Source organism: Pavona decussata, unplaced genomic scaffold, assembly GCF_977016875.1.
Source record: "Pavona decussata unplaced genomic scaffold, jaPavDecu1.1 SCAFFOLD_56, whole genome shotgun sequence".
Taxonomy (NCBI): domain Eukaryota; kingdom Metazoa; phylum Cnidaria; class Anthozoa; order Scleractinia; family Agariciidae; genus Pavona; species Pavona decussata.
Window position 1 is genome coordinate 295,329 of NW_028145478.1, and position 15,415 is coordinate 310,743.

The 15,415-nt window shown below is 38.1% G+C and overlaps 1 protein-coding gene across 1 annotated transcript; it reads right to left on the reverse strand.

The window, feature by feature from the left end:
* Positions 1-1,682: 1,682 nt before the first annotated feature.
* LOC146480005 (translocon-associated protein subunit alpha-like) lies at positions 1,683-10,481 on the reverse strand. The gene is made up of 12 exons (XM_085110101.1): positions 10,294-10,481; positions 9,719-9,849; positions 9,223-9,285; positions 8,647-8,752; positions 6,774-6,867; positions 6,393-6,426; positions 6,239-6,283; positions 4,769-4,855; positions 4,501-4,580; positions 3,970-4,048; positions 3,518-3,617; positions 1,683-2,771 (listed from the first exon to the last, which is right to left on the reverse strand). Exons 1-12 carry the CDS (start codon positions 10,367-10,369, stop codon positions 2,701-2,703), a joined length of 966 nt encoding a protein of 321 aa, XP_084966227.1. The 5' UTR covers positions 10,370-10,481; the 3' UTR covers positions 1,683-2,700.
* Positions 10,482-15,415: the final 4,934 nt, after the last annotated feature.

The window sequence follows — 15,415 nt, forward strand, 5'->3', positions numbered from 1 at the left end:
CCTGAAAAAAAGGTGTCATATTACACCCCTACCTCCCCATAACGGCCACCTCTCCGCAACGGCCACTTTCTTATGTCCCCAAGGTGGCCGTTGTGGAGAGGTTCAACTGTACTCCGGTATTTGTTTAGGAATGTGTATCCACCCAAGCCTGGTGGGCTGAATCATGCTCAGTCCACTTCCAACGGCATCATCGACATCGGTCACTGCTACTAACATTGCTGATCTAGTCAGCCTTCAGTCCGTTCATATTACACTGAGATCCTCTTTCTTTGTACTCTCAATTGTTTAAAGGAAAAGTATTATGGGCTTTTTATTTCTTTTGTTAAAAATGTTGAAATATAAATAAGACCTTCAATCAGCTGCCAGATAATTCTAGAATGACGAGAGGAAAGAAATCAACTCAATTCTTGAAAGGAACAATTCGTGATCTGTTCTAGCGCATTTTGGAAACAAAAATGCGAGAACTTGAAAAACATTAGCCTAACATTTTTCAAGTTTCAATCCATACCGACCTACTCTGTCTCTGGCCAGAGGCACTAATCCACAGTTTTATTACACTGGGGTGATAATTTACAACAAACTTGACAATTATTTCGTTGTTTCTGCTGACAGACAAACATTTTCGGGTTTTGAAATGACAGCAAATTTGCGTTTTTTCCAAGAGTGACAAGCCTGTGCGACTTCATCGCGTGTCTTTTAGCCTTTTGTATAATTTAGCTTGCACGAGTATGTCTTTTAGAGTGGATTTCAAAGGCCTGCGCTACTTCTGTTTATTTCTGGCGCGTTCATTTCACGTGACACTTCCATTTGATAGTGTAATTTCTTTTTATCAACAGAGAATAGAGGATCCTTAAACTCTCTGCTGGGGATCAGTTACTTGTGCCAAGTTTTAGTAGCATCACTCAGAATATTTCCCCGATATTCTTGATTTTGTGGTGTGACGTCTTCAGTTTTTGTACCAGAATTTGAATATCTCTGGAACAAGAGAAGATATCCAAGAAAAAGAAAACACCATTCTTGTTCTCTTTGAAAGACCTCTCAAATAAGCGTAATTAATTTTTATTTCATATGCACTTTATGCAAAAAGTTGGGTGGAGGGTTACCCTACCTTCGAAAAAGGGCGACCGCTTGCTCGCCGGGCCAAGCACTTTTGGTTCTCGTATACGCCGTTCACACCTTTTTGTAAGGGCATGTAATAAAAGTAAGTATGCGTAGGGTAGCTTGGTGACCCTTCTATGAGGGGCAGCTTTACTCTTTATAAACTGGGGCTGCTCTCGGGCACCAGAAGTTCCCCTTGCGTGCTTTAGCGAACCGCTGGCTGGTAAACGAAAAAGAAACATGCTGACGTGGTGTATGCGAAACGCTAAACGATACGCGAAAGCAATAAAGCAAAAGGGAAAGGGCATTAGGTTAGATCAGTTACTTGTCACCATAAAACGCATGTCAAATGGTTTTAGATCACGTCAAATAAGTCAAATGAGAGGTGCTGAGCAGTACTTTTCCGCGGTGCTGTTTATTCTGTTGTACAAGTTGGTACCAACTTTGGAGTGTGTACTAGATAAAATTGTACAGTTCGCCTATTCGATACGGATAGATCTAATTTGCCAGTCTGTTGATAAAGTTCACCTATGATCATTATTTCAAAGCTACATACACTTAATAAAGACACAACCAAAATTGACTACTTTGAAATAGTATTTATTCAATCTTTTTAAAAACTTCAGTTGTGAAGTTAGAAATTGTACATGAAGAACATACATTGTGTTCTGCAGCCATTTTAAGAGAACTCGGCATTCCTGTGAATGTCACTAAGGACCTGTTTGTTAGATAAGACCTGCACACAGAGGAGCTATTACAGTGGAAATAATGTACAACACTCTCATTCATTATACTATTACTACTTATTTTTGTATCTGATTTAAACACTTTCCAAACTATTGCAGTTTAACCCTTAAAGCCCTAACAGTGATCAGCATCAAATTTCTCCTTGTAATATCAATGCTTATTCAACCCCTGAAGTCACGAGAAATAAGGATATGATCACCCAGGGTGAATTTTTTTGCCAATTTAATAACTTCTCCCCAGTACTTTTAGAAAGAAAAGTATGGGGGCAGGATAGGAGAATTTGTTCTTTGATATTAGCGGTTAAAGGGATAATGCCCACCTCCTATGCCCTTACTTGCACAGAACTATTGCCACAAGGTACCCACCCAGCTGTCACCCTAACAACAGCAAGTATTGTGTATAAGCATTACATCTTGCTCATGGATGGTGTATAGCTTCCAGTCTACTGCTGGGTTATTTCTAGCATTTTGTTGGATTTCTTTTCTTTGATAGAAAAGTTCTTTTGGCCAATGGAAACAACAAGACCATAAAGAGAACGAACTGCACCAAATGCTGCTACTAATATCACCATTCACTGGTCTTTAGGAGAAGGGGATAGCTCACTCATCTTACACAAGACAATACAACGCAAATAAAACAGTTTAGTGAGCAGCACTCGTACATTAAATTCCACTGTAAATATTCTCTTACCCTCTGTGAGTCAGATCAGCTTCAAGGAAAAACACTCCAGTTGTTTTTTTGTTACACTTTTGAGCTAAAGTTTTTGTTGACAATTTAGACTGTTTGTCAACACACTGCCGGGGTGCATGTTGGCATACATGAAAGTTGAAATTTAACAAGACTAATAACTTATATCTATTCATCAGAGCCTGTGTTCCGTTTCTGCCTTCTGTTTCTTGGTGAGCGACGAGGGGAGTTCTTACCAGCTGGAAAATAAAAGCAAGACTTATACTACCATGTCATGTATCACCAACACAAAGCAACTTTCTTACAGTGTGCAACTAGTTTTCTGTGTCAATCTTTGAAAAAAAAAAACAAGCAAACTGTTGAACGGTCTTTAGTCAACTTTCCAGGAGCATTGATGAAGGAAAGGTGTGGTGTACATAGTCAAAAACACATGGCAATGTGTATTAAATCACTGGTTAATTCTACTTGAATATCAATGCAAATTCTTATTACAACTCTGTTGACTACAACGTGGCTCCCAGTTCAACTCCTTGCTTGCATAACATCAGAGTAACATGAGCCATTGGACTGCCACTCCCAATATAGTGTATAGGGTTTTGCATTTTTCCAGTTATAGTATGAAACTAATCAAAAAATGAGTAAATCTTCATCCATTCAATTTCCAATGGAGATGTGTAAAAAACAATTTTCAATGGAATATCTATCCATACTTAGTGCACTGTATAGACCTTTGTCTTTGGAGGCCATGTTAAGTCTCATGAAATTTTACACGATGAAGCTCACACTGAATTTGCGCCTGGGCAAGGCTTGCCGTGCAAGACCAAAGCTTTTTATTCCTCTGAGACTCAACATGGCCCTGCGTGACAAAGGTCTATCCCAACACTTGTTACACTATCAGAGCCCAGTGGCTACAAGATCTCAACACAAGTGTCTGACTTGCAGTGACTTAAGTCAAATTGCACTTGCTACGTTAAGTGCAACATACCAAATTCTGTAGTTGTTTCCTTTGGCAGCCAGTCATAGTCAATATCAGCATTCTGTTGGGTGCCCATCTCAACTACAGGCTTTGCAGCTGGTTTCTTTCCCTTTACAAGGAAAAAAAAAACAAGGTCAATTTACAAACAAAGTCACACAGAACATAACAAACACTTGTCCAAATACACAGCAATTTCAGTTGCCCAAAATGAAGGCTGAGAATGACAATTCCTACCACCAAAAGGATACACCCATACATTTAGGTGGGATAAAAGCAATAAACCTAGTATTGTCACATCGTGCTATAAAATTGGACATTAATGTTGCAGACTACAGCTGTAACAACATAGAACTTTCACTACTTACTAGATGTTCATTCAGGGCTAAAATAAGCTCTGTTTGAAACTGACTTTCAGCAACTACCGGTATATTGAATAAAAGAAATGATTTGCCTGAGTATACCTTGACTGATGTAAGGGCATAATGACCTGCCATAAGCAGTAAAAGGCCAACTGCAACCAGGAAAACGTAAAGAAAGAAGCTGAAAGAGACAAAAACCTGTTAGCTGAAATTAACCCTTGAATTCCCACTCCATTTACCAGTTTCTCATTAAAACAATAGTTAAACAAGTGTCATTGTTCAGACCTAAGTTTGCAATGTCACACTGACTGCCAAAATAACCTTGGGCAAAAGATTCATGCCCTTGCAAGACAATTTAACATCATGACTAAAAGTTAAAGTTTCCTTGAGTTATGTGCAAGGTGATTCTACTTTATAATGACAAGTGAATACCTCTAAAGAGTAACAAATTTCATAACACCAGTTCTTTAGTCTCCGGCATTACGGCAAGGAGGTAGGTTAGTTTTGAGAAGTAGGGTAAACTTGTTATCCTGTCTATAAACAGCAGGCATTGGCAGAGATATTTGACTGTACAGTAAATGTGGCATCCAGTTTGGACTGAAAAGGATGGTAAGCCAGCTAAACAGTTCTTACGTTTCACCATCCATTCCTTCATCACTCTCAGTAATGTTGACTGTCTCATTGAATACTGCATCCATAAATGGCTTGCCTTCCTGAAGAGGATAGAAAAGGATGATCATGTCAGAGGATTTTTAAGATACCAAAATGCGTTAACAACAAAAATGACCTTCAAGTGACTCTCTGATTGTGAAAAATTAATTTCAAGCATTAGAACACCATACCAGGATAAAAGAGCCTGAATTAAGATAACAAAAGAATGTTTTATCAACATCTATCTCACCGAATCCTTGTATGCCAAGTTTATAGTTAGTCCAAATGGTCGTCCACCAAAAGACTCATGAGGCTTGAATGCATATTCAAAAGAAGCCTACAAAACAAAGATACACTAAGAAAACATGCTCTGAATGTTGATTTGAATGCTTAAGACTAAAACAAAACAAATAAAAAGAATGACTCTCCATAAATAAAACGCTCCTACAGAATTATAATCGGAAGAAAAAACCAAAAAAATAAAAAAAATAAATAAATAAATAAAAAATAATAATAATTAAATTAAAAGTGAAATGTATAATACTGCTTCTGCTTGCTAAAATAATAATTAAGCATTTCTGTTAGTCATCCAATTTAACAGCCAACTCAAGAGATAACAATGTAACAACCCATTTATCATAATGTGGCTACAGCGGACTTCCTCACATGATGCCAGATTAAAGTAGTCTTAAATAAATTAATGTTCAAGTACTCGATGGTAATAATAAACCCTGAGTAGAGCTTTTTGATACTCAAATTTTTGTACATGTAGACCTGTACTGAGATTTTTCCATGGAAATTGCAGTGAATAAAACTTGTAAAGACTTTATACAAAGCCAATCAGGAGCACAAACAATAAAATTTCACTAGTGAAAAAACACAATTCATCAATCAGCAACACAAAAGATGAAATTTCACTAGTGACAAATGGAAATACAGAGCTGAACATCATCCAACAACCATTGCACCAAAAAATTCTGTGCTTTGTAGAAATGGCCGACAAAAGTGTTACTGTATGTCTGACGTGTCTTCTGTTGAAGAGTTCATTTTGAAACAGGTTTACAAGAGTGTTTACAATAGGAAAATTGAAGATATCCCCCCCCCCCAGCTGGGCTCAACAAATACTGTACATCTGCCAAGTTATCATCTCAGTCTACAATAAAGATGGCAATGAATACGAGCAGACATCACTTTCAAGTTTATGTCAGCATCAAACAACACTTGACAAAAAAGAGCTAAATATGACAGTCTGCATGTATAAGAAATGACTTGGTCCTCAAAAAACTAGAATTAAAAGTTCTTCAATTCAAACAAAAACAGCCAAAGAGAAAAGGAAAGGAAAACAAACCCAATCCACTAGTAGCTTTGACAAGCAACAAATTTAAAATATTGTATGAAAGGGTTTACTTAGTAGATGCATTCAAACTACACTCTTCCCTTTGGCCTCTGTAGGTGCAAAGAACTACAACAAAGCTACAGAAAATAGCAAACAGAGTGGAGCTTGGAGTTAAGTGAAAGACAAAGTTGATGCTTAATGTTTAATCCTTGAATCACTTCCATTTGTTTCCATGGTGTACAAACAAATCTCAGTATCTACAAAATAAACACATCACATTGTGGAAAATTCTTTCTGTGATGAAATAATCGTATGCACACATTTTCCATGAAGTATTCTCCACTTTATTCCATCCAGCCAAAAAGGAAAATTTCAAATACATACCTGGTTGCCTGGTTGCACCACTGTGTTGTACTGTAATCCAGTGAACTGCGAAAATTAATCACATAGTAAGTTAATGCCAATACTGGGTACAAAAAGTCAGTTATTATCTGGAAACAAAGTGACCAATTTATTTATTACTCAACGCAACACTTACATTTTGAATGAAATATGTATAGTCTTGAGGGTACCTGCAAGCAACACATTAAACAAAGTTAGCTGCAAATGCAGGAACACTTACATTTACTTATACACTGCCAATGTTTTGAATAATGAACATCACAATGAAGAATGCAATTTCAACAAATATCGACAGTAAATACTGTACTTTTGTAATGACAGCTGGGTTTATTACTTTCTGCACAAAAAGCAGTGTATATTCAAAAGTTGGGATGCATATTATTCACAAATGTTTTCTCAAAAGGAAACAGCTACCTTAAATGATCCGAACTTTACTGACCAATTACAAAAAGCAAAATGACCGCATGTAACTTCCGTAATATTTATCAGATTGTTGAAGCTAATAAACTGCCATTACCTCAAAGATGCTTCAATAAGTTCCACAATGAAATCATTCTTGCCATTATTAGCCAGACCAACAAGACACTTGATCACCTCACCAGCTGGAAATTCTACCAAGAAAAAAACAAACAACATTAAACTCAATCCCCGTCTACATTTCATAGTTAGTTACTATGTAATGCTCTGTTTATTGACAGTTCACAAGATCAATTAATAAAATGGTTTTACTTTCACATAAAAGGTTGCCATCCTTTGTTCTTACATATACTTGAATACATGTGTAATAGCTCAAAATCCCAAATATCTACCAGATTTGATTAGTTCTTCTTTTAAATAATAATTGGTTAATTTTTGTAGCAATCTTGCCCATCTTGTTATACAAAATTAAGCAAAATTCAAAATAAACACAAATTGCACCTCTATTGAACATTATAAAATATTTGAGATAGTACGCGCGCTCTCATTGGTCGATAAGTGTGTTTAGATGAGAGTATGTAAACACGGTTGTGACGTCATGCTTTCTGTGTCTCCCGGCAAAATTTGAAAACATTTCAAAGCTTTCGCAAGACTCGCAAAGTAATTTCAAGTACAACTGTTAAAGAAATGGTGAAAAATTTCCCAAAATTTTGATCGGGGTTTGCTTATCTCCTCCCCCCTGAACCCGAGGGAAAAAAAGCAAATGCAAGAAGAACCACAGCGCTTTGCCTGCCTCGCTAGACGACCTCGTCGAGGGAGCTCAAATGAAGACGACAAAATATGCAACAAATACGCAGTAAACTTTCTTCAAGGTAATTTTTGCATCTGAGAACCACAATAAAATTCTCTAAAAGACATTCTTTATTCAAAAAATGTACACGAAAACGAACACAAAACTATATGCTACAGACTATAAATGTTTCAAATCAAACTTTGTACGGCCGGTTGCCGTGTTTTGGCTGTCAAATTTGTATAAAATGTATTTTCTCTGAGATTTTCTCAGCTTAATAATCTACTGCTACGATTACTATTACCAGCAACAACTTCACAGTCCAGATCCGCTGCTTGTGCTATGATTCCCAAACAGCAAAACTTCACAAGGCACGATGAGCGACTCGACTTCTCGGCCATCTCAGGCTGCCACATCGGGCAAGTTCACGTAACTTTCAAGAGCGACCATGCACAATGACATTCATTTTCAGCTTAAATAAACTCCTCATCTTGAAGTTCGTTCCTTTCAGAATCGTATATTTTGAACATTTCTTCTAGTTTTCACCGAATGTTCGGTATTTTTCTGTAAGATTCACGAGAATTCAAAGCTGAAATCGCCGTCAACACGGGGCTCGCTGACGTTTGCCGCAAATTTCAACTTGATTTTGACTTTTATAACACAAATTTTGATTGGTTCATGTGTTGTCAGATGCGCGTTTTCATTAGCTAGTAGCAAAAATGATTGTCCAGAGCGTGTACTGAGAACATCTATTTCAATCAAGAAATAAATAAACAAAATTTCCCATCATCTGTCGAATTATTTTTGTAGAAATGTTTTATAAAAGCAATAGAGGACTTTTTTCCGTGTTTACATAGCCTCATCTAAACCCTCGACTGCGTCTCGGGTTTGCATAACTGTCTCGAATTCTCCCAACCCCCCTCGTGTTTAGATGAGGCTATGTAAACACGGAAAAAGTCCTCTATTGCTTAAATATAGTGCACATAAAATTTAACTTCTGTCCTCTTAATACATCAGGACTTAAGAAACTTTTTCTTAGTTCATGTAAACTATTTAAACTATTAGTTCAAGGACAAAGCAGACAAACTTCTTAATGCAGATGGGAGACAGTGCCATTGTTTCCCCCAGAGATGTATTGGTAGCTCTATAAAAACTAGATTGTTCCTAAATCCTGCCAACAAACCTTGCTTTGTAGGCTTGGTGAAGAGAATCACAGTATCAGCATCTGGGGATGGCTTAGGAACTTCTTCTTTCTCTTCTTCCTCTTCACTTGATTCAGCTTCAGTTTTCTGAAATACAACATCAGTGGCCCTTCATTCTTTTAATTCACAACCGCGATAGATAAGAAACTTCTCTGCGCAGTATCAATATGTTATTTAATAAATAGATTCCATTTTGCTGTGGGTCTGTACTCTGGTAAAGCACAGGTGACAACAAAACATGGTAAGAACAATGACTCATGTTATTACCACGTTTTCATGCCCCCCCTGAGCATTAGTCAGCTACTTGCCAATTTGCAAAACTTTGTTGACCAGTCACTCTGGCTGGACTCTACACTCTGATCATGTGTGCTGGTCACACCACTCGATGATGACGTCATTCTTGTGTCAAGTCTCTAATCACAAACTCCACTACACCAATCAAAACATGAGTTTTACGCTGTACTCTTTGTATAATTCCATATAGGCTCCCAAATCAATTAATCAAAAAATGAATGAATAAATAAGAATCAACACTCGGCAGAGTACAGTACTCTTACAGAATCTTTTGTAGCTGGACTGTCATCTTTCTCTTCTTCTTCTTCCTCTTCCTCAGAGTCCACCTGTTTTAGAAGAATAAATATAAATTAGACTGTTTGTCATAACTCTAAAAAGTACTCCTTCCATTCCAAAATAACAAAACTTAGAGTTCCCTTTGTTAACCATTCAACAATGAATGGCCAAGGAAGCTGGAAGTCCAGATGTTCCTGGTAGAAATTTCTACTGCAGTACTGATGATTTTTTTGACAAACAACTCTAGATCAAAAGCAAAAACATTGTAACATCTGTAATGGTCTATCAGATGAATTATGTAACCAAAACATATAAAATAATCTTAAAATTTGGAAGTTTGAGTAGAATTAGAGAGGTTCAAAGTGGGTTCCATTACATTTATCATTACTGTGATTTTAGCCATGTTTGCTCACCAATCAGAAACCGTGGAAAGGTCTATTGAAAGTATATGTAATGTAAGGTTCATTAAACAATGAATCTTACCTTTCCATCATCAACATCTTCTTCTACGACTTCTTCGACATATTCTTCATCTCCTGCAGCTTCTGCTTCAGTCGGTTGTGCAACTTCTTGCTCATTTTCGACTTCATCCTCTCGCGCCATAACACACATATCTGTTGATGTTCCAATGGTCAAATGCCACGTACACAGACCGCCAAAAAAATATCACATTAGTATAAAACAGGAAACAGTGCCCGTAACATATCTATTACATTCCATGTTAACCCCACTGACGCTTTTGTTGTTCTTAAAACTGCAGTCCTCAGACAAAACAATTGAAATCATTCGCCCAACGCAAGGACAACAACTTCTATTCATCAAAGAACAGAGAAATTGAAACAACACTCGATAAACGCCGCGCCATAGAAAATAAAACACTTTCGACGACGAAGCAGTCTAGCGAATAGTTTCATTCCAGCTGCTGATACCTCCACATCGGTGAAGTCATTCCAAATGCCTAAAACATCATAGGACACAAGGGAATTCAACAGTCTAGTTATCCAGTCTGCATTACAACGTTACAATAAATTAGAATCACGCAAAAGAAAGTGACTTACCATTTCCAATCAAGACAAGTGATGACGGTAAAATTAAAAGAAAAAGAAACAAAAATTTCCCTAGTGAAGAAAACATGATGGATTGTTTCAACAGCCGCTCCTTCTTGCCAGATGGAAACGGATTCTCTGACTGTTTTCACACAATCAGAGGAAAATGGCTGCCAGAACAAAGAGAACTTGGGGAGGAAGAGCCCGCAAATACAACCGATCAGCTGAGAACATTTGATGGTATGTACTTTAAGTAGGGTTATTAAAGTGTATCATAATTATACAATGTATTGCCATAGATACCCTTCTATAGCCAGGTGTTGCAATTTATAGCCACGTATAGCCATGTATTGCCATGTATAGCCATGTTTAGCCATGTATTGCCATGTATAGCCAAGTATTTCCATGTATAGCCATGCATTGCCATGTATAGCCATGTATAGCCGTGTATTGCCATGTATAGCTATGTATAGCCATGTATAGCCGTATATTGCCGTGTATTGCCATGCATAGACATGTATAGCCGTGTTTAGCCATGTATTGCCATGTATAGCCATGTATAGCCGTGTATTGCCATGTATAGCCATGTATAGCCATGTATAGCCGTGTATACCCGTGTATTGCCATGTATAGCCATGTAGAGCCATGTATTTCCATGTATACCCATGTATAGCCGTGTTTAGCCATGTATTTCCATGTATACCCATGTATTGCCATGTATAGCCATGTATAGCCATGTATTGCCATGTATAGCCGTGTTTAGCCATGTATTTCCATGTATACCCATGAATTGCCATGTTTAGCCATGTATTGCCATGTATAGCCGTGTATACCCGTGTTTAGCCATGTATTTCCATGTATGGCCATGTATTGCCATGTATAGCCATGTATAGCCATGTATAGCCATGTGTAGCCGTGTATAGCCGTGTTTTGCCATGTATAGCCATGTATAGACGTCTATATCCGTGTATAGCCGTGTTTAGCCATGTATAGCCATGTATTGCCATGTATAGCCATGTATAGCCATGTATTGCCATGTATAGCCGTGTTAGGCCATGTATTTCCATGTATAGCCTTGTATTGCCATGTATAGCCGTGTATAGCACTGTATAGCCGTGTATTGATATTTCTAGCCATGTATTGCCATTTATAGCCATGTATTGCTATGTATAGCCGTGTATAGCCATGTATTGCCATGGATAGTCATGTGTAGCCATGTATAGCCATATATTGTCATGTATTGCCATATAATGCCATGTATAGCCGTTTGTAGCCATGTATAGCCGTGTATTGCCATGTACAGCCATGTATTGCCATGTATAGCCGTGTATAGACGTGTATAGCCGTGTATAGCCGTGTATAGCCGTGTATTCCCGTGTATAGCCATGTATTGTCATGTATTGCCATGTAATGCCATGTATAGCCGTGTGTAGCCATGTATAGCCGTGTATTGCCATGTATAGCCATGTATTGCCATGTATAGCCGTGTATTGCCATGTATAGCCGTGTATAGACGTGTATAGCCGTGTATAGCCGTGTATAGCCATGTGTAGCCATGTGTTGCCATGTATAGCCGTGTTTAGCCATGTATTTCCATGTATAGCCATGTATTGCCATGTATAGCCATGTATTGCCATGTATGGCCATGTATAGCCATGTATTGCCATGCATAGCCGTGTTTGGCCATGTATTTCCATGTATGGCCATGTATAGCCATGTATAGCCATGTATAGCCGTGTATTGCCACGTATAGCCATGTATTGCCATGTATAGCCGTGTATAGACGTGTATAGCCGTGTATAGCCATGTATTGCCATGTATTGCCATGTTTGGCCATGCATAGCCATGTATAACCGTGTATAGCCACGTATAGTCGTGTATAGCCATGTATTGCCATGTACTGCCATGTATTGCCATGTATAGCCGTGTATAGCCGTGAGCCATGTATAGCCATGTATTAACACATATAAAGGGGTTTGTTTCGATATCTCAGTTGGGTAGTGAAACACGGTAATTTATACGTTCAGATGTGTCTCGCGTCTAAGCGATGTAAAGACAGGCCGCAGGTCTACGTGTGTTTTTTGGAATGTTAAGGAAGATTAAAATGTCGGGCGCTGGTTTGGGGATCTCTTTGTCATCTTTTTCAACATCACGAAGTTGTTCTTAGAATCTGCCGCCTAGTCGTCTTCCTGTGTCGCCTGGGGAAATTCTACACCTTCTAGGATAGCTCTGCTAACTGCGGGCTACAAAGGCCTTTTTTGTTTTCAGTTTGTAAAAATAAAGTTATTGTTGTTGTTGTTGTTGTTGTCCATCTTCATTTATAATCCAACTTCGCCCAACTCCATTAACCTTTCTCTATCTTTATTCACCTTCGTATAATTTCATCTATTAAACTTCAACTCATTTCAGGCAGGATCAATGACCATGGGGGGATTTTCACCCATAAAATTCAAAAATTCGCAGAAAAATTGCGTTAATTCCGTTTTTTTCCAAATTTGGAAGATATGACGTTCATTTATTAAGCCAATCACGTACCGAATTTGAGCGATGACACTTTTGCAATATTGCGTTTTCGCATGTTTGGATGAGAATGGCTTCGACATTCAGTTAATGACTGATTAAAGAATGACGTTCATTTCATTACATCTTGGCTTCTTTATTGTTTCATTTTCTCTTCTAGACATCAACCGAAATAAATTTGAAGCACAAAAAATATTCCGACAACTACCCCTCCCGTGGATAGGGCAACACACAACTGCCAATGGCCAGGGGCAAATTTCTAGAAACCACCGAATCTTTCCGGTCTATTTAGGATGCAATAATTTCCTAGGTATCTCAAATAACGAAGGCGTTTCCAGGCATAAAATTTTGCAACAAGTTTCCCCTTTTCCATTTTGAAATCATAGTAAAAGGTTAGCTTTATAGACTGAATAAGCGGATCGCAGTTTTAGAAATGGCTTTTCGGGTACGAAAAGTTATCGAGATGTCTGCCCGCAGGATAGTTCTTTCATTTCTTCTTTAAAACGTTTTTTTCCCTTTCGATCGACGTACAAAGAAAACTTCTGCGTAAATTTTAATTCTATAATGCAAAAAAAGAAAAAAAAAACCCTGTAAATTCTTCTTGACATCTCCTAAAAAAAAATCTCATGTTCCAGTAGTATATTTCCTGGTTGAGCTAAGCCTCTGTTTTACAACGAAGGTAAGTGCCAAGCTTTTGTAATGAAAATTCATTTTCACAACAAAGGCTTAGCATTTTACCTCGTTTTGAAAGTGAGGATATTTGGAAAGGAAATCACTTACTGGAAATGGGGAGAGTCTGAGTAGATTCCGTATCAGTCTGAAATCATAGCCAATATATCATAGCCAATCAAATGCATTTTTATAATAATGCTTAAGAATTTAATTGTTTTACGAAATGGAAATGAAGAAAATCGACGTACTCATTGTCAGGCAATCTAACAGGAGAAATTACTCAAGATAGATGCCTTGATGGTCCGGAATACTTATGCAACATAACAAACTGCGAAATAATCGATATAATCGTCTTGCCATAATCTTCGGATAACGTTCCCAAAACGTCTTTCCAAAAAAAAAAAAAAAAACCAAACTTGGCCCTAACGGTCTGCCTACTCGAATGCGCCTCAGAACTGGCTCCATCAGTATGTAAGATCTTTAATAACCCGCTTTTGTCTGGTACGTCACCTAAACTGTAGAAGGAAACACTGGTTATCCCGATTCACAGAAAAAGGAGAAAAAGAAATAACTGAAAGCTACTTTGCTTTAGATTCTAACGAAAAAACTTAAAAGATTTAATTTCAATAAACTAACTAAAAATCTAAGCAGTACCCTATCTTACCGTCAACACAAATATACTTACTGGCCGATCGGCTAAATGTGGCAATACATTGCTACACACGGCTATCTATAGCTATACATGGCTATACACAGCTATACATGGCTACACATGTTTATGCATGGCAATACATAGAAATACATGGCTACCCATGGCTATCCATGGCTATAAAAGGCTATACACGGCTATATATGATAATGCATGAACTATACGTGGCTATACATGGCTATACATAGCAATAAATAGTAATACATGGCTATACATGGCTCACGGCTATACAGTGGATATACATGGCAATACATGGCTATACATGGCTTCACATGGCAATACATGGCAATACATGGCTACACATGGCTATACACGGCAATACACGGCTATACACAGCTATAAATGGCCGCACACGGCTATACGTGGCTACACATGGCAATACATGGCTATACACGGCCATACACGGCTATACATGCCTATACACGGTTATACACGGCTATACATGCCTAAACACAGCTATACATGGCTATACATGGCAATACACTGTTATACACGGCTATACACGCCTATACACAGCTATTCATGGCTATACACGGCTATACATGCCTATACACGGTTATACATGGTAATACATGGCAGTACATGGCAATACATGACTATACACGGCTATACATGGCAATACAAGGCTATACATGTCTATACACGGCCATACATGGCATTACATGGCAATAAATGGCCATACATGGCTACACATGGCAATACATGGCTATACACGGCTATACATGGCTATACACGGCTATACACGGCTATACATGGCAACACATGGCAATACATGGCTATACACGGCTATACATGCCCATACACGGTTATACATGGCAATACATGGCCATACATGGCTATACATAGCTATACATGGCGATACGTGGCTATACATGGCCATACACGGATATACATGACTATACGTGGCTACACATGGCCATACACGGCTATATATGGCAATACACGACTATACATGGCTATACACGGCAATACACGGCTGTACATGACTACAAACGGCTATACATTGCTATACACGGCTATACATGGCTATACATGGTAATACATAGCAGTACATGGCAATACATGACTTTTCACGGCTATACACGGCTATACACGGTTATACAAAGCTATACATGGCTATACACGGCTATACATGGCTATACACTGATGGCAATACACGGCTGTACATGGCTACAAACGGCTATACATGGCTATACATTGCTATACATGGTAATACATGGCAATACATGGCAG

Excerpts from the sequence above, each read along its gene's own strand:
- LOC146480005 (XM_085110101.1), bottom strand. The coding sequence starts at position 10,369 with ATGTTTTCTTCACTAGGGAAATTTTTGTTTCTTTTTCTTTTAATTTTA. Across the intron at positions 9,286-9,718 it reads AAGATGTTGATGATGGAAAG|GTGGACTCTGAGGAAGAGGA; the intron begins GTAAGATTCATT and ends CTTCTAAAACAG. Across the intron at positions 4,049-4,500 it reads GAAGGAATGGATGGTGAAAC|CTTCTTTCTTTACGTTTTCC; the intron begins GTAAGAACTGTT and ends TGTCTCTTTCAG.